This window comes from Glycine max, chromosome 10, assembly GCF_000004515.6.
Source record: "Glycine max cultivar Williams 82 chromosome 10, Glycine_max_v4.0, whole genome shotgun sequence".
In the NCBI taxonomy this organism is placed as follows: Eukaryota; Viridiplantae; Streptophyta; class Magnoliopsida; order Fabales; family Fabaceae; genus Glycine; species Glycine max.
Genome location: NC_038246.2, coordinates 47,059,107 through 47,086,740, shown reverse-complemented (window position 1 = coordinate 47,086,740; position 27,634 = coordinate 47,059,107). Strand labels below are relative to the sequence as shown.

Sequence of the window (27,634 nt, the reverse complement as noted above, 5' to 3'; positions counted from 1 at the left end):
TATGACGCATGTAAACTGCTCATATAAACATTCAAAGTATATATAATTATTTGTAAGTTGTAACTTTTACTTCTCAATAATTTATAAGGTGACATTCAATTTTGAATCAAACATGTTTTGATTTCTATCTCAATTTTACCATGAAATTCAATTTGCAATATTCATAATTAATACTCTTTCTCTCTCTCCCTCTCTCTCTACTTATATTTATATATATATATATATATATATATATATATATATATATATATATATATATATATATATATATATATATATATATATATATAGTACCTCTAGCCACAACTTCATTATTAAATTGTGAATCAAACTCAGTCTATTATGAAAAAATCAAGTATCAAATTATTTGTGCTAATAATATCCTAGTTTAAGATAGAGAAAATTTTGGACTTCAAAATACACTTAAAATGTTCATATTATCCTAAAGTGATGAGTGAGAACTTAAACATATGACTGATCTCACATATGAAATTATATTTCACCAATTGAGATTTTTTTTTAATTTTTAATTTTTATCTTGGGGCTAACACAAGTTATCCATAAAAAGCATTTTTTACATAAAAACTGAGCTTCTTTTACAAACTCAATTTTACAAAATGAAACTTATTCAAATTAGAATTTGCAAACTTTAATCCACACTTAAAAGGTTAATAGAGTTGTCGTTAGATCTCTGAACAAGGAATGAGGGTGTATGTTTACCTTACGAAAAATAATCTAATCTGACAAGAATATAGATATTCCAAAGTAGTGTTTGCACGAAGGGGATAATTGTCTGCACATAATGATCCTAGTGTCCTGTTAGAAGAGAGGGGAGAAGGAAAGTAAGAAAGGAAAAATAAGACTAGTTTGTCGCGTGTCACGTCCCAATCCCAATCAAAAGAACCCCAACAAAGTAAGAAACGGTCTCTGCTCCCAACTACAGACCCCAACCCAAAATCACATTCAACTTCATCCCCTGTTTCATACTCTGCTTTTTCTTTCTCATATTTTCGTCCATTCCTTCATTCCCAGTTTCCACCCATTACCCACAATTAACAATTTCTCTCGCCATGCCATCACGACAATTGTCAACGTTAGCACCGCCTCCCAACCACCACAACCACCGCGTCTCAACCCCTCTCGTTGCTTTCACCGCCTCCGTTTGCTCTGTTTTCTTTTTACTTCTCCTCTGCTTCCGCAAGCGTAAACGCACCACCCCCTCCTCCGACTCCGACTCTAACCCTCCTCATCCGTTCTCCTACCCCGTCCTCCGCCGCGCCACCAACTCGTTCTCGACTCGCCTCGGCCACGGCGGCTTCGGCCCCGTCTTCTCCGGCACCCTCGCCGGCGAGCCCGTGGCCGTCAAGCTCATGGACTCCGCTTCCCTCCAGGGCGAGCGCGAGTTCCACAACGAGCTCTTGTTCGCATCCAGACTCCGGTCCCCTTTAGTGGTCCCCGCAATCGGATTCTCCTCCGACCCCAAACGACGCCGTTTCCTCCTCGTCTATCACCTCATGCACAACGGCAACCTCCACGACGCTCTCTTGCGACGCAAAACCCCTCACCTCACGCTCTGGAAAAACCGCTTCTCCATAATCCTCGACGTCGCAAAAGGAATCCTCTACCTCCACTCCCTCGACCCCCCCATAATCCACGGCGACATCAAACCTAGCAATATTCTTCTCGACAATTCCTTCTCCGCAAAACTCGCTGACTTTGGCCTCGCGCGCTTAAAATCGGAGATAGAAGAATTCAAACTAAAACGCGAGGAAAAGAAAAAGGAAGAGTCAGAGAGCGACGCCGGGTCCGAATTAGAAACTCAGAGCGTCAACACTGAACAGTCATTTGATGATGCTGGTAGACAGAACACTGCCTCGGATTATGTGAAGGATTGGATTGGGAAGGAGGTGAAAAAAGAAAGGCCGAACGAGGTGAAGAAGAATGGTTATGCTGTTGCTGCAGCATCGAGTAGCGGAATTGTGGAGAAGAAGAAAAGTAGTAGGAAGAAATTGGAATGGTGGGAATCCATGGACGATAGTGGAGTTTTGAAGAAGGAAAAGAGAAGGCAAGCGAGGGAATGGTGGAAGGAGGAGTATTCGGAGGAGCTTTCAAGGAAGAAAAAGAAGAAGAAGAAGAAGAAGAAGAAGAAGAGAAAGGGTAATGATGATGATGGTGATAATAATGTGGAGGTAGATGATGTGTACGGTGATGCACATGGTTACAAGAGGGAGAAGAACCGGAGTAGGAAAAGTGGTGGCAGTGTAGATTCATGGTTCAGCGGGGAGCTACGTGGAATTGGGTGGAATAGTTATGATTCAGCGACGGGGAGTGGAGAGATAGTAGCAAAGAGTGGGGGTGTGAGTAGCACTCCGAGTATGAGGGGAACGGTTTTCTACGTTGCACCCGAGTATGGTTACAATGGGGATGCGTCAGAGAAGTGTGACGTGTACAGCTTGGGGGTATTGTTGCTGGTTATTGTATCAGGGAGGAGACCGCTTCAGGTGAGCGGTTCGGCGATATGGGAGTATAAGCGTGCGAATCTGGTGTCTTGGGCGAGGCAATGCGAGCGGAGAGGGAAGCTTCTGGAAGTGGTGGATGAGAGCGTTGAAGGGTTGGATAAAGAGCAGGCTAGTCTGTGCGTGACGGTTGCGTTGATGTGTTTGCTAAAGTCACCTGCTCGTCGTCCTTCCATGAAGGAGGTTGTGGGAATGCTCAGTGGGGAGATGGAGCCTCCGCAGTACTCACTGCAGCAGCAAAAGGCCAAGTTCCCGTTCCAGCCTCCGAAAGTAGGCCCATGATTTCCAAGTTTCATACACCTGCTTACTTTTTTTCATTAACAGTCACTGTCAGAAAAGTTGTCTTCTTGCCATTCGATGCTTTCCCCATTACTGTTCCACTTTTTGGTTCTTTTTTATTTTATTTTTTTCACTTTTTCATGGTTTTGATCATTTTACGTTGTGGACTTCTAGATGGTGGAAATTGATTGACCCATTTTTCTTTCCCTCTGACTTTTAGGCTTGCATTGCAAATCATGGTCCGTGCTTTAGTTTTGTGGAGGGCCATCTTTTGTACTAGTTCACATTACTTTTGGAATAGTAATGCCTACTAGAAGTAATTCATATATTGGAAATTGGAATTTTGATTTGCACAGGCATAGAAGCACAATCCGATTTGATTATGTGCTCATAATACTTAAATGAGGTACAAGTTTGTGCTTTACATAAGAGGGTGTTAATGTGTTATTTCATGTCAAATCCAATCCCAACCGACCCATGTTCCCTTAATCAATGCTGCAGCAGGGTTCCTTACCTGTTTTAAGCTGCTGTTTGACTTAATAGTTCCTAGGTCTTTACTCTTTAGCAGACTAAGCTTGAGATGATTATTTGGTAGTATTGTGCTGTGCTACATGAAAATGCAACACGGTGATACTTATGACTACTTTTGGACGTTATAATACTCTGAAGACCCAGTTGGGTATGGAAAATGGAGCAAACACGGTGAATAGCTGATGAAAACCAAACTACATATGCAATCTGATATTAAGCAACTTGTTTTTCTGATAGAAATCTCCTTAACTAATAAGACAATAAGTGGAACGAATCAATTCGGGATCGAATCTGCTTTCTTGATAATTTTCATGCATAAAATAATTTGTCTATTCTACCTATCGACAAGGTTGTATATATATGGATTCTGATTCGTAATGGGCAATAGCATGGTTCACAGACAATTTCCATTGTCCGATTGTTCAAATGGAAGGCGCACATGATGACAATGGATAGGGGTTGCATGACGTATTACAGTATCAAGTTTCATATTTGCATTTTAAAAATGCTTATCCCTAAATTTGTATTTGGATGAGTAGTAACTTTAGTTTCCATTCCTCTATATAAGTATTTACATGTTCATATACAAAATTTTTACTTGCATTTTAGCTAAATAAAAATATTATATAATGTTTTTATTTTGCTCTTGAGATTATTTGTATTCTCTGGAGTCTGGACAAAAGATAATTTTGTTCAATTTGCAAGCATCCTGAGTATGGTGTGACTAACACTTTATAGTGTTCCACTGGCAATGTTATTTCATAGCCACCATATATCACTTGGAACGGCTAGTCCACAGACCACAGTAGCAGCAAAAGGATTAGATTCACGAAATCCAAGCCAATTTGAGAATGAGCCCGTTTTGGCTATTTTCACCTCTCACGTGTTCCATGTTTTTATTTATTTTAAAATATCCTTTTAACAGAAATATATTTTCATTTTGTAAGAGAGTGTGAAAAAAATATACAACAAAAATATGCTTCCGTTGTATATTTTATGCACAAACATATATATATTTTTTTGTGTTTTTTTTGTACACCTCTTTCATAATGGAAATATGTTTTCATTTTATTATTTTTTTACAAAAAATTAAATTAATTGTAGATATAATTTATTTTTTTATAATTAATAATATGTTACCTTTTTAATTATTTTTGAATTATGATACAAATTATCTTAATGGTGACACATAATAATTTTTTAATAGTAATATAATTAATTTTTATTTAAATTATTTTTAATTTAAATTTAAATTAATGATGATAATGGAAATTTTTCTAAACACGTGGAATGTTAAAATAGCAATTGATGGGTGAGAATAGCAATCCCGGTGGAGATTAGTCCTCTGTAGCCCACATTCATAGAGCCCATAAGCCCAACACTATTTATTGTGCAAAGCCAACAAACCCAGGTCCGTCTGGGTTACTATGTTCCAATAGCAATTTTACTATGTTCCAATAGATTTGTGTTGTAGAGTGGATTAACTTGAACCCAAAACGTCAAAGATGCTACAAACAGAAGAGAGCCACTGTGACAACAGTTACAATTCTATCATGTATTTTACTCATTTCTATTTTTTTTTTCAGTAATAGTAATAATATATCTACTTTTTTGTGTGTGTAAGGTCAGATATTTACTCAATTTCATAGATCACTTCGAACTCTATTCCCTTTAGAAGAGCAAGCTTATAATGTTTGTACATATTATAAGAGAGAGATAATATTATAAGAAATTAATCTATTTAATAAATGAGACAGAGAGACTTATTATTTTGGTTGAAAGTGATTCAATTAATTTAAATAAAAAATAATCAATATATTTTTTGAAACATTACAAATACAAGTCTTAATCACCAAGAAAATTTAACTCGATAGTATGTGAGTGTTATAAATTCTCTCTAGTATTATGTTTAATTTTTACAATAAAATTAAATAATTAATTACTTTATTGTGCGCAATGTTGCACACACTAGAAAAACCAGTTTAATCATATGAAAATCCATAATTACATTTACGTACATAAGCATATTTCAATTAAATCTCTATTAACTTTAACATAGTCAAATTTATTTGGTCTTGTCAATAGCATTGAAGACTTATCCTAGTATCCTACCGGCAATGCAAAACACTAATGTTTTCATTGGCACAGTACGTATAACGAGTTAACGATCGACGACAAATTAATTAAAGTAGCATTGTTGGTCACTAGCTAGCTAATTGGTTGCAGTCTAACGACGTATCATCAAGGCAAAATTGATTTGATCCCTGCCCCAACGTACGTCGATCGGCAGGAACATAAAATAAGCACTCCTTAGATACATAGTTGACTTAGGAATTAAGCCACTAATATAATGTTGCTTTTATAAAACTCATGCCAAATGGGTAATGCTTTTGCCTTACTTTTATTATTTTTTAATATTTGTGCGAATATTTTACTTCTATTATTATTGCAATATGATTAATTATATGATTTGATACGGTACATGCTGTGTTTAATTAAATGTTTTTACGCCTTTATATAAACTCACTTTTCAGGTTTTATATATATAACCATATCATTAGATAACTTCGGCTGCATTGTTATCGAATTAATCTATACACATACGAAACTCAAGTTTGTAATTAACACGTATTAATTCCATAAGCCGTTGAAGCCGAAGATAGAATTCTTGTCACTTTATTCCATAAGTACTGCACACTTAACTTTCTGGAACGCTTATAAGCTAAACAAAAAATGGATAATTCTTATATTCTTCCATTCTTGTTTCCTGCTTCATTTCATCTCACATTCTCACTGACACACACATGTATTCTTTCACTCAGAATCCCGTCGCATGCAGGTAGAAGATACCCATGAATATTTGCAGCTTCTGTTTAGAAGGTTTTCGGTCAAGCGCTTGTAAGTGCCCACCCAAACACGCTGTGAATAGGATGTCAGCGTCATTGAATTAAATGATTTTGAGCCTGTCAAAGTTAATTATACAATTTTTTTTTATCGATAACAATCATAGACAAATATATATAAATTTTTTTACAAGACGTATCATGTTTATCCTATCGAACTTAGATCCACTTAGTAGATTAAATTATAAAACTTGACATTTTTAGCTTTAAATTTGCAATATTTATATCAATTAGATATTAAATGATTTGAAGTTCGGGTTTCTTTCTCTTATTTTCTGAATGAAAATTAGTCGTAGAATGTAAAATTAACTAATTCAACCACTCAATCAGTTACAAATTAAAGTAGTCTAATCTAACTTAAAATCAACGTGGGAAAACCATATCAAACTAACGAGTTTGAAAATATTTATTTTCATCGTTTAGTTCAAACATGAAACTCCTAACTTGGGAGTTTCCTAACACAATAAAAAAATCATATGCTTTATACTGCCATATATAAGAAGCACATACAACACATTCTGCTAAAAGAATGAACAAAGAAATGAAACAAAAGTAATGTATATAGAACCAAATATTCAGATTCTACTGCAGAAATAATCACTTAAAGAATATCAACAAGGTCCTTCTGATGATAAACTAATGGAAAGGGGGAAGTGGCTAATAAGAGGCATCTACACATCTTCACATATTTGCAGAGCATTAACAATGATGTTATGATGGAAATATAATTAAGCTAAGCGAAGCATGAAGCAGATTCGTTACGCTATTTAAATAATTTTCTTCTTCTTAGCGTTATATCTCTATGCTATGATTTCTGACTTAATTATCAAAATATTCTGCGCTGGTGTTCATCACTTTGTGATAAACTGAAAGCAATATATATGAAAAGTAACTAAACTCTCTCTACGCCAAATTGTTTCAAGAAAAATTATCTAAAGCAATTCTGGGAATACAAGGTATCGCTATAGATACTATATTATTACTCTATATATCTATTTAAACTACTAGTTACCGATAAGCAGAATGTACCCTAGAAGCTTGAACTCATCACATATTACATGCAAGGGCGCAGTAGTATAGGCAAGCTAGCCATGCACTATGTTCAGAACCGTTTTTGCTTGTTTTTATTTTCTTTTTGGCTGGAGATAGATTAGTGCTAGTTAAAATGCATTGGGAAGAACACAAACAAAATCTTATATACAGTTGCAAATAATTGAATTCCTTGAGCATAGTTGATCAAAGTTTTACTCGCTATCATATATGTCAGAAAAAAAAAACTTGGTTAAAAGAGATATATAAAACTCATTTCTATATATGATAAAAGATATTAGTTTTTTGCCTGTCTGTTAAAAAGATACTCTTAATACACATCAATAAAAGTAAAGTAGATCAGGGAGAATAGAATAAAAGGTTATAAATTTTAGTTTTTTTAATAAAATTTTATAAGTTTTGTAAGTTATAATGTAGTAGCTCATTGGCCAATATGGTTTTTGTTTGATAGAAAATCATCATATACGCTCGCTTTTACCTAAAAACTTACAAGCTTTGAGATAGTTTATATACTATCATTCTTTTATCAAAAAAGTTCAATTTCAATACAAGATAAAATTAATGTTTAGCATTTAGAGATAATTCTATTCCTGAATGTGGTAGTTCTAGAGTCTTAATTATTAGTGGTAGTTGACGGGCTTTATGTCCTTATGTAGAATTGTAGCTGTATACATTTTTTTGTGTCTGGGAAATTCAACATAAAAACAATTCAGAATTGAGGAACGGCAAAGAAGTTACTGGCAAGACTCAAAATCAGAAGGCTTAATACCAATTAATTACTTGGTGTCAAATAAGTTGAACATGAAAAAGGTCATTACCCCCCAAAAAAACAAAAAACTTCAAATTTATATAATAGTGGACAATATATTTTCTGTACTAGATCTGACATGCAATTAGAGATTAAATGAGGTTATCAAAGCAATGAAACAAAACGTTCATCATCATGTGTAAATTTCAAAAAGCAAAGACAGCTGTGAAGGGAAGGAAAAAGCAAATTTTATCTACACATGTTTTGTCTTTCTCTTCCTGACAATGGAAGCTGAAGGTTCCAAACCAAAGAGTCAAAGGGGTTCCAAATATATACGGTGCAAGCAAACTCACACAACCAAAATTACGAACCAGTTAGAAAGGGCAGATACATGTGTTATGTGTTAATTTCCAGTCCACAAAGTTACTCAGAACATCTAAGTGATGGAATTACATTGGAAAATTTCCTTCTCAGCTCAGATAGATCTACACTGTCGGAATTGTCAACCTGTATGTAGTGAACCCATTTCATCAATAATTGAAGGGAAAATATAAAATTTTAGTGTATACCATATACTTTTTCCACAAGAAAAAAATGTGTAACATAATGGCAAGACAAGAATCCCTACAGTTCTACGTACCTCACACTGCAAACTGTGGAGTAATCTGCCATTGACTTTGGTTGAAAGACAACTAACAACTTCAAGTCTCTCTTCTAACACTAGTTTAAGTAATTTTGAAAGTGGAACCTCTTCCTCACTGAATCCACTAATTTCAATCCCCACAGCTCCACCACTATTCTGATGGATAGTGAAACCACTAGATACATGCTTGCAATTCTCATGGCCTTCAGGGGTGGAATTTATGGAGGGTTTCTTCTTCAGCTTATCCCTCTTGTCACTCAACTCTTTAATATTCTTCTGAAGGTGATTTATGTAATTCACTGCCTCGTTCATTTGATCAGATATGGAACGCTTTCCCTGAAACCCCAATAACCCTAATTAATTATAACACACAACAGAAGCAAAAATAAAAAAGAAAATGAATATATAAATACATATTATATATATATATATACACATGTAGATGGTGATTAATTAATTAATGAATTGGTTTACCTTGATGAAGCGAAGAGGGAGAAGGGATCTAAGAGAGGCATGAAGGGTAGCCATTTCTTGCCTCCTTTGCCTTTCAATCTCTCTATGAACCATCTTTTTAGCATATTCTTGGTTAGAAGAATTAGCGTGGCTGGTAGCTGCAGCCTCATGATAAAATAGTTTTTTTGGGCGGCTTGTACGCCATTTTTTATCAGAATAGCCGACATGGGGAGATTGATCGATATTTTGATCGTCCCGAATGAGATCTTGGGAGATTTTGTGCTGCGGGTAGAGACCATTAGAAAAATGGATTACCAGCTCATTGCCGCGTTGTAAAGGAAACATGGTTGGTCAGCTCACAACGAGAGTGTTCCAAATTATTTTCCTTAATTTTGGTTTGGCAAAGGTAACACAAACATTATTGTTTGGGGTAATGAAATGTCTTGTTTTCTTTCAAAGGGGGATGGGATGGGGGGTCTTATTATATCGACGCAGGGAAAGTGATAGTATGCGGAGACTGACCTCACCTCACTATCGGTGTATAGTAGTATATTGTAATTATTTGAGGCGACTGTTCATAATTCAACCCCACCTTTTTATGCCTTCACATAATCAATGACGTTAGTAACTTAATTAAGCACGAGAAATTGTATTTTTTTTTTTAAAATTGCATAATACAGATAGAAAGATAAGAGAAAAAAGCCTGTATATGGTAAATAAAAGAAACCTTTTTTTTATCTATTTATTTTTATTCATTTAAATGATAAAATCAGTGGTTGGTGAATTCGGACGCCCTACATTTTATACCTCAATCAAGTATCAAGTTTCATTTCTTAATTTTTATAACTCAATAAAAATAACGTAGGTTTAGTTGGTCTAATTTGGTCCCCTCCCACCAGACTTTCAAGTAAACTTGCAAGAAAAACCAAATTATTCTACAAATTTAAATGACATAAAAAAAACTATTCTTTCTAATTGAATTATTAATTAAATTTGTATTTTTTTTCTCTTTAAATTCTGCTAAAATATCATCTTAAACTTAACATCTATCTATTTTTATAAAAAAAAATACTCAACCAGTAATTTTTTTAATTTAAAAGGATATACCCAACTTTAGTTTTCGATTATTAATTTAATATTCATTGTTATATTTAATAAGATTTTAAATATTTAAAATATAAAACCAATATATAGAGGATTAATGTTTCATGATCACAACCTATTACAATTCCACTACAAAAAATAAAAATAGAAAACCTCAATTGTACAATTCTTGATCTTATGAATATCGTAACAACTCTCATTCTTTATGGCATTTAATTGATTGGATATCTATGCAGCTATTGTATTTTTATATAGTGTCTCTAACAGATCACCACAACAGGTCTGATCTATAAGAAAGAAAGAACCGAACTGTTGTCTACCGTAATTTTCTGAATTAAATTGATTTGAGTAATTTTTGTTTCAGCTGTACTCCAAAAAAAATCAGGATAATTAATAAATTGAAGGGACTTTTACGTCGTGTTTAAATAAATTAGTCGAGCGAAAATATTATAAGAACAATTCGTATATAATAATGTAAATTTGTATGAAAATATTAATGAAATATAAAAGTATTAATTTTTTAGAAAAAATTAATGATAAATCAATTTAGGTCAAATGATCTATTTGATCTTTTGTGTTATTTTTTTTTTGTTCAATTTGATAATTTATCTCTTAAAAAGTTAATTTTAATCCTTTTTTATTTAAAAAAGTTCAAAATAGTCATTTTGTTCGTATAATGTTAACATTTAATGAAATAAAGATATTGACATAAAATGTAAGTTTTTTCTTCCTTCTTTTCTTCTACACCCCCACCCCCACCACTCACAACCATCGTGCACCCATCACCACCACCCACAACCATGACCACCATGAGCTAGCGTGCCACCATCTCCTCCTAAAATATTGGCATGCACCTAATGATCACCATCGTGACTCAAACTCTAACAACCCTATGCACCATCAAAACCTCCACATTATGCTCACCATCAATCTTAACTGCCTAGATATGTTAAAAACAACTTAGATTTGCAACCTCCAAGCCATCGTGCCACCTTCAAGAGACCCAACACTACCAATCGTGCCCAACTACCCCCCAAAATACCATCATCACCTAGATCCGGCCAAAACAACTCAAATCTACAACCATTGATAATGGTTACTCAAGTTATCCATACCGGTTCAAGTTGAGTGCGAGTAACCCCAAATTAGAAGATGAAACATAACACAAAATAAATGGAAGAGAAAGAGGTTTCTTGAAAAAGGAGAATAAAAAGGCAGGAGAGGAAAAGTGTTTTGGTATTGAAGTTAGGGATTTTGGAGACGGGCCTTCGAATTCCAAAACGGTGTCATTACAGCAAGTGGGTAACAGCGAGGGAAGTTCCAAGACAGTGAGGTACCATGACAACGATGACAACAATTTTGATGAGAAAGAGATTAAGAGCAACCTCGATATTGTTGCTTCCAAAGAGCATGATGTGAAGAATAGAGTGAGTTTCTTGTAGGGCCAACAAAATGGACTTAATCCAATGAGCCGATTGGCTCGCAATTAGGATCAAGTTGTGCTAAAAAAAGTCGACTCAAATATAAACAAGCCTTTTTTGGCCCAACCCATTTTGCCTAACGGGCGAAATGGATTTGGGTCGGGATGACCCAATTAGTAATATATAATAAATATTAAATAAAATATAATAACTTATTGTTAAGTCAAAAAATATTTATGTCTTAAAGATGAATAATGATTCCTAATTATTTTGATTAGATGCAAATAGATACAAATGATAAAAGTTGTGTCTGATATACAATCAGATCATGATCTGTCTCTGTGTGTCTGAAGTTTTTAGACGATGTACTCATACGACGATCTTATATAACATTTAAGTAATGTATTTAAGACCTTCATTTAATACTTTATGTCTGAGATTCTTTCATGCATAAAATATTTTCTTAGGATCTGTCAAAGTCCTATGAAAAATAAATGAAGATCACGATTTGGAAGACGTTGATCTTCATCAAAAGACGTGTTTTGTTGTTATAGACCTACTATGATGAAAAAAGTGATTTCTCTGCCGAAATACAAGACATGCTAACCTATCATCATAGAATTTACATGAAGAAGAGATGTGCATTTAATGCAAGCATTAAATGCTCTAACGAACTCAAGACCTTAGACGAAGAACATAATGAAGAATCCAACCGTTGTGAGACAACGAATACTTGGAGATGTAAGTTATATATAGAAGAAACTTTAAAGAATCAAAAAATGAACAATCTATGTGAATTATTCTTTCATTCTTTTTTGTAAAGCTTTCTACAAATTCTTGTAAAGATACAAAGATCTCAAAACATGTTGTATACTTTGAAAGAAAAAACTAAAAGTGTTGAGTGGTATATCCGTCTATAAGACGATCTTATATTTTAGTCAGTGTGCAATCTTCCAAAAAATCTTGTTGATTTATTTAGAGTCAACAGTGACCTATTAGAACAAAGAATAATGGGTTTTAAGGCAAGCTTGGGGTAGAGCATGCAAGTGTAAGAGTCAAAAGTGACAGTGAACAATACTTGTAACTTTGATAAGTTAGTGAGAACTTGGTGGTTGTCAAGAACTGGATGTAGTCTCGAGAATGAGATGAATCAGTATAAATTCATTGTGCGTTTTCTTGTTGGTTAATTGACAAATGATTTGAATTTATTTTTAGATCTTATATCTCATTTTGTTTTTCAAGAAAATTGTTTTTCTTGTCGTCTTCTGATACAATTTGAATCAAATCCTCTCTAAGTGTTTTATGTTTATATTTATCAGACGATAAATGCATTTTTCAATCTCAAGAAAAATTTTAAATTTCTAAAAATACAATTCAACCCTAATTCTTGTGATATTTGTTTCTACACTTATTAACATAATTTATAATTTTAAACTACAATTTATATTTTTTAAAGGCAAAAATATTCATTAAACATAAAATTAAGTGTGCCCAAAGGAAGTGACAACCCCAAAACAGTATTATTAATTTGAATATTCATTAAACATAATTAAAATGACTTTGCCAGTGATTGTTAAGTAGAATAAATGCTTAATAAATAATTTTTTCCTTTGGAATATTTTTGTTACATAAAATCAATTTTTTAACTTTCTTTATTAACTTTTAAATTGGTCCAAATAGGTTCGATAGCTCACCATATGATTGGGTTGAGCTTAAGAAATTCCAACCTAAAAGAATATAAACTAGATCTGAGCCAACCCATTTTCAATGTGTGGCCCAATGGGCTGGACCAGACTGACTCGACTTGTCCATTTTATCAAACCTAGTTTCCAAAGTTGTTGCAATTAGGTAAAAAAACTTACATTTTGTAACAGTTTATAATAGTCAATGCCTTTATTATATTAACAACGTTAACATTAGATGGATGAAAAAATTATTTTAAACTTTTTTAAAAAGATAAATAAATCAAAATAAATTTTCTAAAAAATAAAGAATCAAACTAATAAAAAAAAGATAAAAGATAAAATAATTGATTTCACCATTAATTTAATTGAATGCAGTTTTGATTAGTTTTAAACAATTTACTTTTATAAATTGAAACTGAGTTGCAACTAATTAAATATTTCTAATATAAGTAGACCGTTCAACCTGTCAAAATTAGTTTGATTTTTTTTTTTTACTTCAATTTAGTTTGATTTTTAACAACAGTATTCTATACCAACCATAATTTTCCTTCTACTTTTTTTTTTTTCCTTTTCCAGCTGCCAAATTTAAAACTGACCCGACAAACAATTTCCCATCATACACCAAAAAAAAAAGAAACTCCCATCATTTTTCCGGATCCATCAATAAGATCCTTTATGAGAACTCCTTTTACTTTCCTCTCGAGCTTTTACTTGTTCTGCGCAACTTAATAAGTTACACTTGAACCGGTAAAGACAACACCATTAACAGACAATGTGAATCAATTCTATCATCATTATCGGAAGAAACCCTTAGTTGTTTCGGTAAAAAGTATTCAGTGAAGGTGATAAACGTAACGTGCAATTCATTTTACTTTAATGTTCATTTATCTTAAACTTATTGCTTTCCTGTAAATTCTTGAACTTATTACTTGTTTTGATTAGTGATTTGTAATTAAGAAAGTAGGGTTTCTAATTATAGGACAGAGTGTTGTTAAGAAATTGAATTTCATTTATTATTGTGAATTCAATCTTTTGATGTTCTTTTAGAATTTAGATTGGAATGAATTTTTTATTTTTTAGGTGAAGGTTTGGAGGAATCATATGATCCAAGCATCTTAATTTTGTTTAGGGAAGTGCTATATGTTGTAGCCTTACTTTAGGATTTACTTTTCATCATGCTCACTTAGCTTAGTTTTCACAATGAGTTAAATTTCTTGTTTCAAGGTTGTAATAAGTTTTTATTTTGATACTTTGGATGATAATTCCTTATAATGCCACTTTTACTTTGTATTACTTGTATGATTTGGTGCAATTATCAAGTTTGTACCAATTTTTATCCATTTCATCTGGATCACTGTTTTGTGTTTTATTCTCCTAATTATGTTGATTTTTGAGTTTTTCCCAAGGCCTCGATCTTAATCTGTTGTCATTCTTTTTCTCAATCTATCCGTTTTTTTTTTCCTATTCTTGGTCAATCTTGTACTGAAAGATGCCTTGTTGTAATTGTGTGAAGGACTTGTGATGATTAACAAGCTTAGGGAAGATTACAGTGATGACTTTATTGGTAACTGATTGAATCTTCTTCTACGTTGCACCATGCGACCTACTAAGCTCCTCAGTCCTCACTATTGCACGTTAGAAAAAAAATTTAGAAATTAAAAGTTAAAAAGGTCTTAACAAGAATTGAACACAAGTCCTAAAGTTAAATATAATTACCACTAAATTAGGGTCAATTACTTAAGCTTATGACAAAAATACATAATACAAATTCATGCAGTTTAATAAGTGACCCTTTAGTTGATTAACCCATTGATCAAGTATCATGACTCAGTCACTAACTGGTTCGAGTTTTAAGATATTGGTTCTAACTCAATGTTATACATGAATTTAATCATTCAAGGTTGAGTGGGAAAATTTTGCTTTAATTGTCAGAGTTAGGACACTTGTTGCGTTGTTGATTGCAACAACATTGTTCTTGTGTCACAATGTTTCTAAATGTTTGATGATGCACATGGTTTGGGATGTCCTAGATTCAAGGACTCTCCAACATATGAAAACATACTTATATTAATCTTATAGTCTTTTGCTAACTAATCTAATCATGAAACACACACGCGCACGTGAAAAGAGAGAGACACACACATGTGAGAGAAAATAAAAGTGATTGATTTGATTCAAGTTAAATTAGTTTAAAAAAACATAAGAACTGAATCAATAGAGTTTTCTCACACACACACAAAGACTGATTTTATTCAAGTTAAATCGGTTTGAATAAAGAAAATAAAAATAATTTAATTGATTCGATTTAAATTCTTAAATTCATTTGGTTGTTTTGATCCAAACACTAAACATCCTTAATTATCCTAATTATTATAACCTCAAACTTAAACTACAAACATGAATGGCCTTAGCATCTTTCATTTAAAATTGTTATTTTTTTTTATAAAAAATACAGGAGTCAATCCATTAATCCATCACTCATGGTAGTTGAGCCAAAATGGCAAATTCTTGCTTCAATAATAAAGTCATCTAATTTAGATTAATTCACTTTTTTAAAGTTAGATTAGTTCACTTTAGTGTTAATGAGTGATGAGTCAATTCTAGTAAGTTGATTTGACTCTCTTTCATAATTAATTCTATAATATACCAGTAGTAAAAAATTATAATGAACTTAATACTATGATATTAACATTAATAAATTAAAATATAATGGACTTACGTTTCATTAAACGAATTGAATTTCATAATTTATCTTTTTCCATTTTCAATAAAATTTATAAATGATCAACATGGGACAAAAAATTAACCGCTATAAAAACAATATTCTTTCTATGGAAGGAATTAAGTCAATTTTGTGTTGTACCCAACTCCATGTTGCTGTGTGCTATCATATTCACTCGAAGCTGCCACGTCATTTTGAAGCACTATATAATAATGCTTGGGAAAAAGAGTTTAGATGCTTTATGATCTTTTCTTTGCACACAATTATGGGATATTGCATTAGAATAATGATAATTAGTGGCTATAATGGTGTTTACGACTCCATAACCTGGCGGTGCGTGTTGATCACATCTTCAGGTCAAAAGTTGTGGCTCTTCAGATTAAAATATCCAAATAAACATCACCACTAAGAAAAAAATTCCATCTGCAATTAACTTCTCCTTTGGTAAAGTTGTGACTTTGAAATAAACGACATATCATGTTAAATTGCTAATTGTGAAAAGATAAAAAGTGCGAACGGAATTAAGGTCACGTGGTGTATTTCGGTAAATATATAATTCTTCTTCTTTTGATTAATAAATATATATAATTCTTCTATGCCTTTTAGTTCAGCGTTAAAACTCAAAACGGCAAACCTGTTCAATTGACAAATTAACAATAATTTATGGGCCCCGGGAAACAATGATTGGAAAGTTACAAATTACAAACAGCACGTCAAGAAGCTAAGATTAATGTTTTAAAAATAGAATTGGTGATTAAACTAACAAAGATATTAGTTCAAGATTATATACTTTATATCTTTAAATGTGATTTTATTATTTATAAAATGTGATTTTAATGGGTTATCGGCACTATTACATCATAAGTTAAAACTGTTATTTGACAACAAAAATTAAAACAAAAAAAATTTATATTTTTAAGATTAAAAGAAAGAAAAACTTTAAAGGACTAAACAACACATCCTATTTTACTAGAACAAAATATTATTTAAGCCAAACCTAAACTAATCTATAACTATGAATCTTAACAAAATATGAGATTAAACTTTTTACATATTTTTAATCGACTTATAAAATAGATTTATCCTATATGATGTTATTGCATGTCTCAATAGTTGATTTCCAGGTAACTTCCCCCTCTCAGGTGCCACTGCCACCAAAACAGATATTATGTATGTGAGCAATTTTCATTAATTTTTTTAAAGATGTTTTATAATACATATCCAAAATAAATTATATTAAGAAAAATTTATTTTCATATAATGCAAAATATTTTAATTTTAGTACAAATTATAATTTATTATTAATTTTAAATAAATTTATAATTAAATAACACCATATTAAGATGTTTGACTTGAACTAATACGAAAATATAGTTCTTTTATATAATTCACATCTGACCAAGCTTTAAACAATGTAATTTATCAACCACGTGGCTGGGTCTTACTAAACATTTATTCTCCCCTCGCTTTTATAGGTATATCAAATTGGCGAACTCGATCTGTAGTAGATCTCTTGCATGCTGCCGCCATGCTGTATATATATTATAATTATAATTTAGGTGCAATAATTTACGTAATTTGTTTTGAGTCTAATTTCTATGCACAATTAGAATATTTTTTATACGTTCAAACAAAAAAAGTTATGATAGATAATTTATTACGACATGATAATTTATGATTTAATGATAATATAAAATTCTCTAATGAATTATTTTCTTGTATGTTTATGTTATTATATATTTCATTAAAATTGAAGTCTTATTTTGAAAACTTTTATTAATTTTTAATGTTACCATTTATTGTACGAAATATAAATAAAATCTAACAATTTTAATTGCATAAAAATATTTAAAAAATTATAACATTTATAACTAACTTTTGTACTTGGGATCAGGGATTATATGTGAAAAAAAGGTTTTCATTGCCTTATATGTGAATATACAATTGTCCAGCGACAGCGATGGAAGTCCCCCTCCGACAATAGAGTAAGGTCAGACACAAGACGGAATCCTTGTATCTATATATGGCCCCTCAAATATCACAAACCCTAACAAACATATCCAAACTGGCCTTCTTATCTAACATTGCATCCTAAAACAACGAATAAATATGTATATAGAAGGATAAGAAAATGTTGCCTTTACAGTTTACACCAAAGGAATGAGCTGTTTTTGGATGTTCTTTTGGTACCCACCAAACAAACAAAATCCCAATGGATGGAAATGTTTCAGACATAGCAGGGGAAAGACAGTGGTTAGAGCAGTTTATCTTGTGCTCTTACATAATGCTTATCAGAGTATTTTAAGTGTGCAGTTGTACCCCGGAAAAGAAAAAAAAAATGACATGTAGGAATATTCTGAAAATGATAATTCTCAATCTTAATATTGCTTAATTCGATTTGAATATTTTCATAGCTTACTTCATATCACAAACATATCACTCTAAGTTCACCACCTCTATCTGTTCAATTTTCTTAATTTTTTTAGCAATATTATGAGTGAATTTGATACACAACACATTAAAAAAATAAATTGGTTGAATTCATCAAGGTATTTCTAGTTAGAAGTTAAAGACTAATAATATCTTAAAGTATTTAATTAGATTTATTTAAGGTTGACATTTTTTAAGAAATGTTCCTGTATACACCTGAGTTTAAGGATGAAACTCTTGATCATATGTTTAAGAAATATAATTATTTATTTGTCTTTATGTCATATTATATATGTTGGTATAACATATTATAATATAACATGAATGAACAACACATTGAGGTCAGTTGGAAGGTGGTTGTGAATTTTTGGTTTTTAATTTTTAAAACAAAACATATTTAGCTAAAATATTTTTTAACTCAATTTTAAAATGCTTTTATATTTATTTCAAATTTATTGGATCATTATGATTGACCAATGAATCTCATAGCCCATATTAAATCAATTAAATTGATTCGAGTTGGTTCAGTTAATCAATTAATTTAACTCCAAATCGAAACCAAATTAATTAGAATTAGTTTGATTTAGTCATGGTAAGAAAACCTGTACCCGTAGATACTCGTCTGAATCCATCCCGACTTTGACGGGTAATATCTGAGTTGATTGGATATGGATTCGGGTTTGAGTTTTTCTCGATAACCAAAAGTCGGATACAGGTACGGGTATGAGATTACTACATCTGCCCCGACCCCAAACCTGGACCCGTCCCGCCACTTAATTTTTAGAATTTTTGCATAATTTAATCAAAAGGCCTAGAATTTTTATTATTAGTTAATTTTATTTTAGGATTTTTACATAAAATTTATTGATATATAAGTAATTAAAAATAAATGTTTAACAATCAATTTATTTTTTTTAAAATCAAATTTTTAATATTTTCTTTACAAAAAAAAATTATTTTTCTAATTTGAATCGGGTACGGGACGGAATTAGGATACCCGATACCCAACGGGTACAGGATGGGATAATAAATTTTAATCCATCGGGTATCGGATATGGGTAGGGAGACATATTGGGGAGTCGGGATAAGGGATTGAGGAGACAATACCCGTCTTCGCCCCATCCCATTGCCACGTCTAATTTGATTCTTGAGTTTATATACTTTCAACCTGAATCAATATGATGATCTGGTCAATTATTTCTTATAACCTTATTTAGTAAGTATATTAATTTAGTCAAATTTATTGTATAATTTTTAATTCATTCATATTTCAAATAAAAAATTAAATAATAAATATAAATATATAATTTAATCAATCTGCAAGATTACAATGCTTTCTTCAATAAAAATCATGTCTTCTTAAAGCATTTTAGAATCATAACATTATCATCTACTAAGGTCGACCTAAAGAGAAAATTTGAATAGTATGCATAAAAACTTAAGTTCAGTATGTTGTGATAGTACAACAACAAAAATATCTATCTATAATTTAAATATAAATTTTCAATTTTTATTTAAATATTTATTCATGTAATCTTAAAAATAAAATCACATTAAATATTTATTTTTTAAACAATTCACCTTCATGTTTTAATTTGTCCTAAGTAATTGAATCACCTAAAGAAAAAACATAGACATGGGCCTCAACCCAAATAAAATAATCCGCTAATCAAATTGTAGGTCCATTTGAATCCAAAACTATGGTAAAGCCTGATAGGTTCCTGACCTGAGTGCTTGCTTTTCCCAACTTTTATATATTCTCAATAATGTTGATAGCCTTTTCCATACATTATTAAAACATTCATCTCCAAAATAATAGAACAGTGGTTTCCCCTGTTTTATGGAGAGTTTTTCTCTAGAATGTTCGCTGATGCATTCACCCTTCTCCCGAACATCTCAGAAGCTGTCAAATACCTAATTTTACCGTATAAAGTGATCGAGACTCTCTTATATGATTTATGATAAAAAAAATGCTACATTTATTTTTTAAATAATTTAAGATCGAATTTAATGATATATTTATCTTACACTAAAACAAATGTTGTTCACTAAAAATATTTTATATCTTTAATTTTATGAAATATATAAGTTTTTTTTAGAGAAGTCAAATATATAAGTTAGATATATTAGTTTGTTTTTTCATCTTTTTAATAATATTTTCAAAATAGACCTCAAGCTAAATAATAAAATAATAAAAATATATATACACACGTAAAAGAAAAATATCATAATATTCTTTAAATAGTTGATACAGTTTTTAATTAAAGTATTTTAATACACATACAATTAATAGAATATATTTTAATTTTATGTGTCAATTTTTTTATAAATATAGTAAATATAATAAAGGCATTTAATTTTTAATTAAATTTCACCGTAAATCATGGGTGATATAGTATAATATCGCAAAGGATCTACAGCGTTTCTAGAACTGAACACCTTAGTGGAGAAGAAGTATATTTTTCTTTTCTTCTATTGTCCCCCCCGCCCCCTTTATGTTTAACGTGAAACAAGATTCTCAAAAACAGCATTTTATTGGGTTTCTTGAATATCTTTAGATCACTTAGTATTTTCCTTTTATAATCCCCCACCTATAAAAGGTCGCATGAAGTAAGATGATGTTCTGTGCAAGCAAAAAAGACAGAAGACACCACCTCAGGCTTTCCCTAGATTAGTCCCTTCTGAAAGAATACATCAAGGCAAGATTTTAAATTGCAATCATGATCAAAGTTACAGTTTCGTGGAGATCCTTGATATTGTGAAAAATGGTGGATAAATACAGCTGATGATGCTGCTGCAATTTTGGTCGCGATAAGGCTAAAAAACCTTAACGTTGTAGCCAAATTAAAATTGCATCAGTCACAGACTTTATTTTTTTTAAACCACATGCATCAAGGTAAAAGCATGCATGTAAGTTCCTTTTCTTTTTCTTGATTTGCAGGTTGAAGCTCACGATTGAAATCGTGGTTGCCTGGTTGGTGATCAGTTGAAACTAATCGGTATGTATCTTACAGTTAAAAATCACATTGGTATAAAACCTGTGCCATCATGAACACTGTAATGTACACCAAAATTATGATAGTTTCATATTTATGATACTTAGATGCATGATGTGGGATCTCACATAATTAATGAGGCTGACATATAAAAAAAAAAAATATATATATATATATATATATATATATATATATATATATATATATATATATATATATATATATATATGTAGAACTTGATACAAATGTTGTCTTTCAGTAATATTGTCGAAGAACCAATTTGAACAAAATGGCTACATATATATACCAACAATTGCTGATCGTGAATTTCATCGTGTGTAATAATTTGAATTAAGAATATGAGAGGGATTATACTGGCTTCGATGTTCTGTTTAAGACTTACTGTAGGTAATAAAACTTTGAAGATGGGCAAATTTTGCTATAGGTTAGGTTTGTGGGGGAGTAGGTGAGATCGAAATGAGCAAGGAGAAGTGCTGGGAACGTGACAAGAAAAAACTCTATTGATTAACTTTTCCCATACGATTCAAAGTTAAGTACAACGGATCAAGTAGAATGAAAGCTGAGAGAAAAACCAGTTGCGTAATATATAAATTAGAAAGATGCTACTCCCGGCTGGGTAATATATAAAACCAGTTCCCCCGTTAAGCCTATGCCTCGTGCTGAACGCTTAGGACGCGCTAAGCACTCATCTTTTAGATTTCCAATTTGTTCTTTTAAACATCATAAATTCATCAACTTTTAATATTTTCTGTATAAAAATTTAAATAATATTAAAATAATAATTATTTGTACAAAAAAAAAGAAATATAAAAGAAAAATTACTAATTTTTATATAATTTAATTTAAAAATATAACTATAAATAACCGTTATCAATTTTGTTCTTTTTAAAATTAAATTTGTCAAATCTCTTGCGTCTAAATGCTTCAAATTCTCATGTTTTATTCAAAATTAACAAATTAAATTTTTTAAGTTGTTTTAATTTTTTTCCACTCAAAATTTACTAACCAAATCATTAAATTTTACTGAAAATAAAATTCAATTTTATGTTTCTCTCTCTTCAAATCCCTATCTAATACTACTATTTATAAACTCCTTCAAATTTTATTATTTTTTACTATTAAACTTTGAAAACTATTTTATACTTATTCTAAACTTCCAAATATTTAGACAAAAATTATATAACCTAATGTGCTTGTATGAAATTAAAATGACAGAAAATTATATTTATTTAATTTTAAAAATAAACACAATTAATTATTTTTAAAAAATAATAACTAAAATTACACATTATTTAATTAATTTGTGTGCGGTTATCAATGGAAAATTGACTTGACATTATCCTTGGTTTTCTTTTGTCACCTTTCTGAATTTCTATTTTCATTTAGGCTTTACAGCTACTACCGTTTGACCAAACAAATGGATAATATATGCATCTATAATTAAGCCGTTAAAACTACAGTGAAAAGCACGTTTAGCATAATATGTAATTTAATTTTATCATGGAAACATTAAAAGGTCAAGATCATAGCATACGTAACATTTTATACAACTACCTACATGTGCCTAAATTATAGAAATTAAGTAAATTTTCCCAAAATTGTAATATATCAGATATATCTCATTGATTAGTTTCATTAATAGAAAGCTAGTAAGGGTTTTGTTATGAATTTCTTTCAGTTTTTTTTAATGATGGTATTAATACGAAATTGCTCTATTGAAAATAATGATAAATTTTTGTCAAGATCTTAATACATACAAGATAAGTATTTTTCTTCCAACATTATTTATTTCATTCTCAAAAACAAACCAAGATTCATATGTATTGGTACAACTTTCTTTCAATTTATTATGACACTTGTGTGTTATTAATGAAAGATAACTTTATATATAATTTGTTAATAAAATAATGGATAATTTTTATATTTTAAAAACTTATAACTTTGGCAATGTTAACCATCGCTGATGTCTGTACCAAAAAAATTGTCTATATTATAATTATACACAACATTTTGTCTAAAGAAGAAAAATAACTAGCATATCATAAATATTTTAGCTTTGTGCATACATCACAAGTGTTATTTAAATACATGGAGACCATGACGTCATGAAAAAAAATGAAATGATAAAACTAAACTTCAAGCAACCTTAATTTAGAACTTTAGCTTATGAGGATGTTAATGATTGGTTTGTTTTACACTACGAATCAATATATTATCTTCACTGTAATATATGTAAATTTAATTTATATATGTTTGAAATTAATTTAGGCACATAATTAAATTTTACTTATATTTTTGTGAAAAAAATAGACCCTAAGACTTACAAGGCCTAAGAATTTAAATATAATCATAGATTAAAATCAAAGTAAATAAAGGAATAATATTCTGTCAACAAGAAAAACTAACGAGTTGAGTTATGAAGTGTCATATTCAGTAAAATAATATTAATTCAAGCATGACGTGTATGGTTGCTTTAGGATAAAAAGGATAAAACTTACTAACTTAGTTTTGGTAAAATAATAATATTTCAAACATGGCGTGCATATTTTTTTAAAAATTAAAACTTGGCTATACTTTTCGAGATATTTTAGTATTTTTCAAAATTACAATTTTACCTTAGTAACCTAAACTCATTTTTAATATAAACTTTTATTATATAGATTATTGAAATGAAATTCTATTTCTAACCAAAGACCATCACTAAAGAACTCTTAAAAAATAGTATACACATCTTGTAATTTCTTTCACTGTGTTCAATAAAAGAGTAAAATTATATAGCCACCTTTATATGGTTGGATTAATACTTTCAAGGTTCAGATTCTATTCACAACGTACCAACCGACAAAGTCAAAATTAGAAGTGTCCAAACAAAAATTGGGTATGTAAATCAAAAAAGTTTCAAAAGACACTGTTTAAAAGTTGATCATCTGATTATAAAACTAGAGCAAACACCGTGTCCCACGAAAACAATAATTAAATAAGAAAAGGACAAAAAAGCAAAGAAAATGGAAACAAGAACATTGATATGGCAGGTATGAAGGATTCTTATCTTATACGGGAGGGGATTTGAGGATCCTAGGATATATCAGTCAAATACGGGAAGCGATCTGAAACCCTAATTCACCAAAGCCATTCAGAGCCCAAAGGAAGATTACGATGAATCCTTTACACCCCACTGATGAGTTGTACTTTCAGATAGCACCAGATAATAATTATTATTCCCTACCAATCCAAACTACCCCAGAAAATCAGATCTTGCATGATCCTGTGATGGATGGAAGCGCCCTAATCCATTTTACGAGTCAAATGGGAACCAAGGGCAAGCAAAGAGAAGATTTTAAGACTACAACCATAGATGAAAACAAGAAGTGGATGCATAGAGAGACTGAAAAACAAAGAAGGCAAGAAATGACCAGGCTTTGCACCAACTTTAGATCTCTCCTTCCTCTTGAATACATCAAGGTAATTAATTAATTAACACCCTAGACTCACAATTATTTACCATTTTTCTTTGTAGTTTTTCATCTCATTAGCCATATTGAAGGGTATTATTGCATTATTACAATATTGAGTATATTATATCTTGATGATTAATTATCATCAGGGAAAGCGCTCAATTTCTGATCACATGCATGAGGGTACAAATTACATCAAGTACCTTCAGAATAAGGTAAAACAGTTGCAAGCCACGAGGGACAAACTTATGAAGTTGTCCAATTTGAGTCCCGTTGGTTCTGAGAGTGGAAGCTTGAGTACTACCCATCTTCCAGTATGCGTCATTGTTCATCCTTGTCCAGGAGGTGTTCAGATTAAGTGTAGTTATAGCTTCGGGAAATATGCCTGTCCTTTGTCAAGAGTGCTAGACATAGTGCTTAAGGAAGGGCTTGATGTGGTAAACTGTACTTCCACCAAACCAGATGATAGGTTCATACACACTATCCGATGTGAGGTACCATATAAGATTGATTAATTGTTAGTTGTCACTGAGCATGAAGTTATAATTATGTTGTCTTTAGTTCAATTTTGATTATTGATATCGTTTTATAATCGGCCTTCAAGGTTCCGCATATGATGACTGGGAATAATTACACTGAACTGCAAAGAAAGTTTGTTGAAGCAATATCATCTTCAAGTAATATATTATTCTTTTTACAAGATTTTCATTTTTTTTTCTTTGATTGGTTCCGAAGATTAATATTACAGAATTTGTTACAATTGTAGGTTTGGAGGAGAGACTGTCTGCACCTGAAAACTGCTGATATCTTATATATAAGAAAGGTGTATTGTACGTGTGTGGTGAAGTTTCTGATGTCGTAGACAATTAACTTGAGTCATTTGTACATGTTATTGTACCACTTGTTGCCGGCTGCCATTGACCATTAGAGTAGGCTAAAGCGAATCCAGTTGAAAGAGTAAAGTTCAAAATGGTCATGCAGTATATTCCATGAGCTCATTTAATTTCTTTTTTTGTGGAGTTAGAACCATGTCATGCAGAACCGTTGAATGTTTTGCAATCACTTTTGACAAGCAATGTTTTTCATTCACTTAATAATTATGTGTTTATGCAAGAAAACATTGTTAATTCCTTGATAAGTATATCAATTCGTCAAAATAATATTTTAAAACAGTAAAATCGAGTGTCGAATACTCAAAATTTGTATGTGTCTAATTTTAAACAATTAATAAATTAAATTTAATATTGGTTGAATAATAATACGGAATGTAAAATTCAACATAAATAAAGATAATTAAGTAGAGTACAGTAAAGAGGTAGAACACAAATACTCGGGGGTGAGTTGTCGGTTGAAGGAGAATTACATAATGTGTTGAGATTTAGCCTACTCAAACTACTTTTGATGTAACATTAAGGATTTTTCACTATTTAACATTATTCCGATTATTACATTCATCTACTAATCTACCTTAACCATAATCCCTTATGTGAAAGAGCCTAAATTACTTAATTTCACTCTTAATCCCTTAAGAGATGCATCAAATCATTTGTTTTAAGAATAAAGATGCATAAATAAGATTAAATAATATCATTCTATCCCTAGACATGGATTACTTAGATACTCTTTTCAAGTTCTTAGGAGATAAACATTTTCTTAGGAGCTGTTTTCAAGTTCTTAGGAGATAAACTTTATAACACTACATGAGCATAGGTGATTAAATCATAAACAAGATATTAAGCATAGAAAAGAGACAATAATATCAAAATAGCATTAAATAGATAGTTAGGATCATTACATCAAGAGTATTTGATTACTGAACTCCCAACAATGGATGGTTTAGCCTCTCCTACAAAAAAGAAACAAGAGGTGTGAAAGAAAATGAAAGAAAATGGAGGAAAGGGTCCCCAAGTGAATGGGTTCTCCCTCTTCTCTCGTGCCCTAGCCCCTTATTTGGTCCCAAAAAAATTGTCCCTGATTTCTCCCTTTTTGTCCTTTAAAACACAGCGTAGTCATGTTTTTTTACATTGATTGTGCGCTAAGCGCACATGCAAAGTCTAGCTGACATAAGTGACCATGCGTTAAGTCGTCAGATGCGGGTAAAGTCGTCGGATGTGCGCTAAGCCTCCAGATGCAGGCTAAGTTGCCAAAGACACGCTAAACCTGGCCTCCAAGTTAGCTCCTCACGCTGAGCGGTTGTTGATGCACTAAGCGTTCTGCTCCAGTTCTTCAACCCTTTTCTAGGCCTCCTGCTATGTAATTCTACAAAAAATACAACAAAAAACACTATAAATTAACTAACTTTAGCATCTACTAGATAAAAACTCAGAAGAAGCTAAATTTCTAATGTTTTAACACAAAAGAAGCAATAAAAGAGAAAAAAATTATATAATTGTTATCTGATTTAAATATTCACATTACGTATGCATAATAATTATCAAGCATGAATCTAAACAATATCTTATGTGTTTATGAATTTACTGGAGGGGTTCGAAGATGAAAAGATAATAATCGGTGCACATTTTTTGTATATTTTTTTGTTGCAGTATTAACTTTTTGGGCACAATGTATATATATACCTGTTGCATAAGAAAATACTTATTATCGTCTTGGTGAAGTTTTGGCTTTTTATATTAAGCTTCTTTAGGGTGAATATTACTTTGATTTTATATAAAGATTT

General features: G+C 31.2%; 3 protein-coding genes across 6 annotated transcripts; 2 read left to right on the top strand and 1 right to left on the bottom strand.

Moving 5' to 3' along the window:
* Window positions 1-792: 792 nt before the first annotated feature.
* Window positions 793-2,976, top strand: LOC100817816 (receptor-like serine/threonine-protein kinase At4g25390). Its single transcript, XM_006589511.4, has one exon. It carries the CDS (start codon window positions 1,071-1,073, stop codon window positions 2,796-2,798), a length of 1,728 nt encoding a protein of 575 aa, XP_006589574.1. The 5' UTR covers window positions 793-1,070; the 3' UTR covers window positions 2,799-2,976.
* A 2,932-nt stretch (window positions 2,977-5,908) lies between these two features.
* On the bottom strand, window positions 5,909-9,589 carry LOC100804315 (transcription factor bHLH118). Of its 4 annotated transcripts, none has more exons than XR_005886735.1 (4): window positions 9,145-9,588; window positions 8,668-9,006; window positions 8,399-8,534; window positions 5,909-6,289 (listed from the first exon to the last, which is right to left on the bottom strand). XR_005886735.1 is itself a non-coding variant. In XM_041005932.1 (4 exons), exons 1-4 carry the CDS (start codon window positions 9,466-9,468, stop codon window positions 6,266-6,268), a joined length of 741 nt encoding a protein of 246 aa, XP_040861866.1. In that variant the 5' UTR covers window positions 9,469-9,589; the 3' UTR covers window positions 5,909-6,265. The 4 variants fall into 4 exon arrangements, 3 of the variants coding, with proteins under 3 accessions (XP_040861866.1, XP_040861865.1, XP_003536495.1); XM_041005932.1 differs by having other exon boundaries at window positions 8,481-8,534; window positions 9,145-9,589; XM_041005931.1 differs by having other exon boundaries at window positions 5,909-6,245; window positions 8,481-8,534; window positions 9,145-9,589.
* A 14,919-nt stretch (window positions 9,590-24,508) lies between these two features.
* On the top strand, window positions 24,509-26,241 carry LOC100803786 (transcription factor bHLH36). The gene is made up of 4 exons (XM_003536446.5): window positions 24,509-24,964; window positions 25,107-25,451; window positions 25,562-25,634; window positions 25,724-26,241. Exons 1-4 carry the CDS (start codon window positions 24,659-24,661, stop codon window positions 25,759-25,761), a joined length of 762 nt encoding a protein of 253 aa, XP_003536494.2. The 5' UTR covers window positions 24,509-24,658; the 3' UTR covers window positions 25,762-26,241.
* The last annotated feature ends 1,393 nt before the right edge of the window (window positions 26,242-27,634 follow it).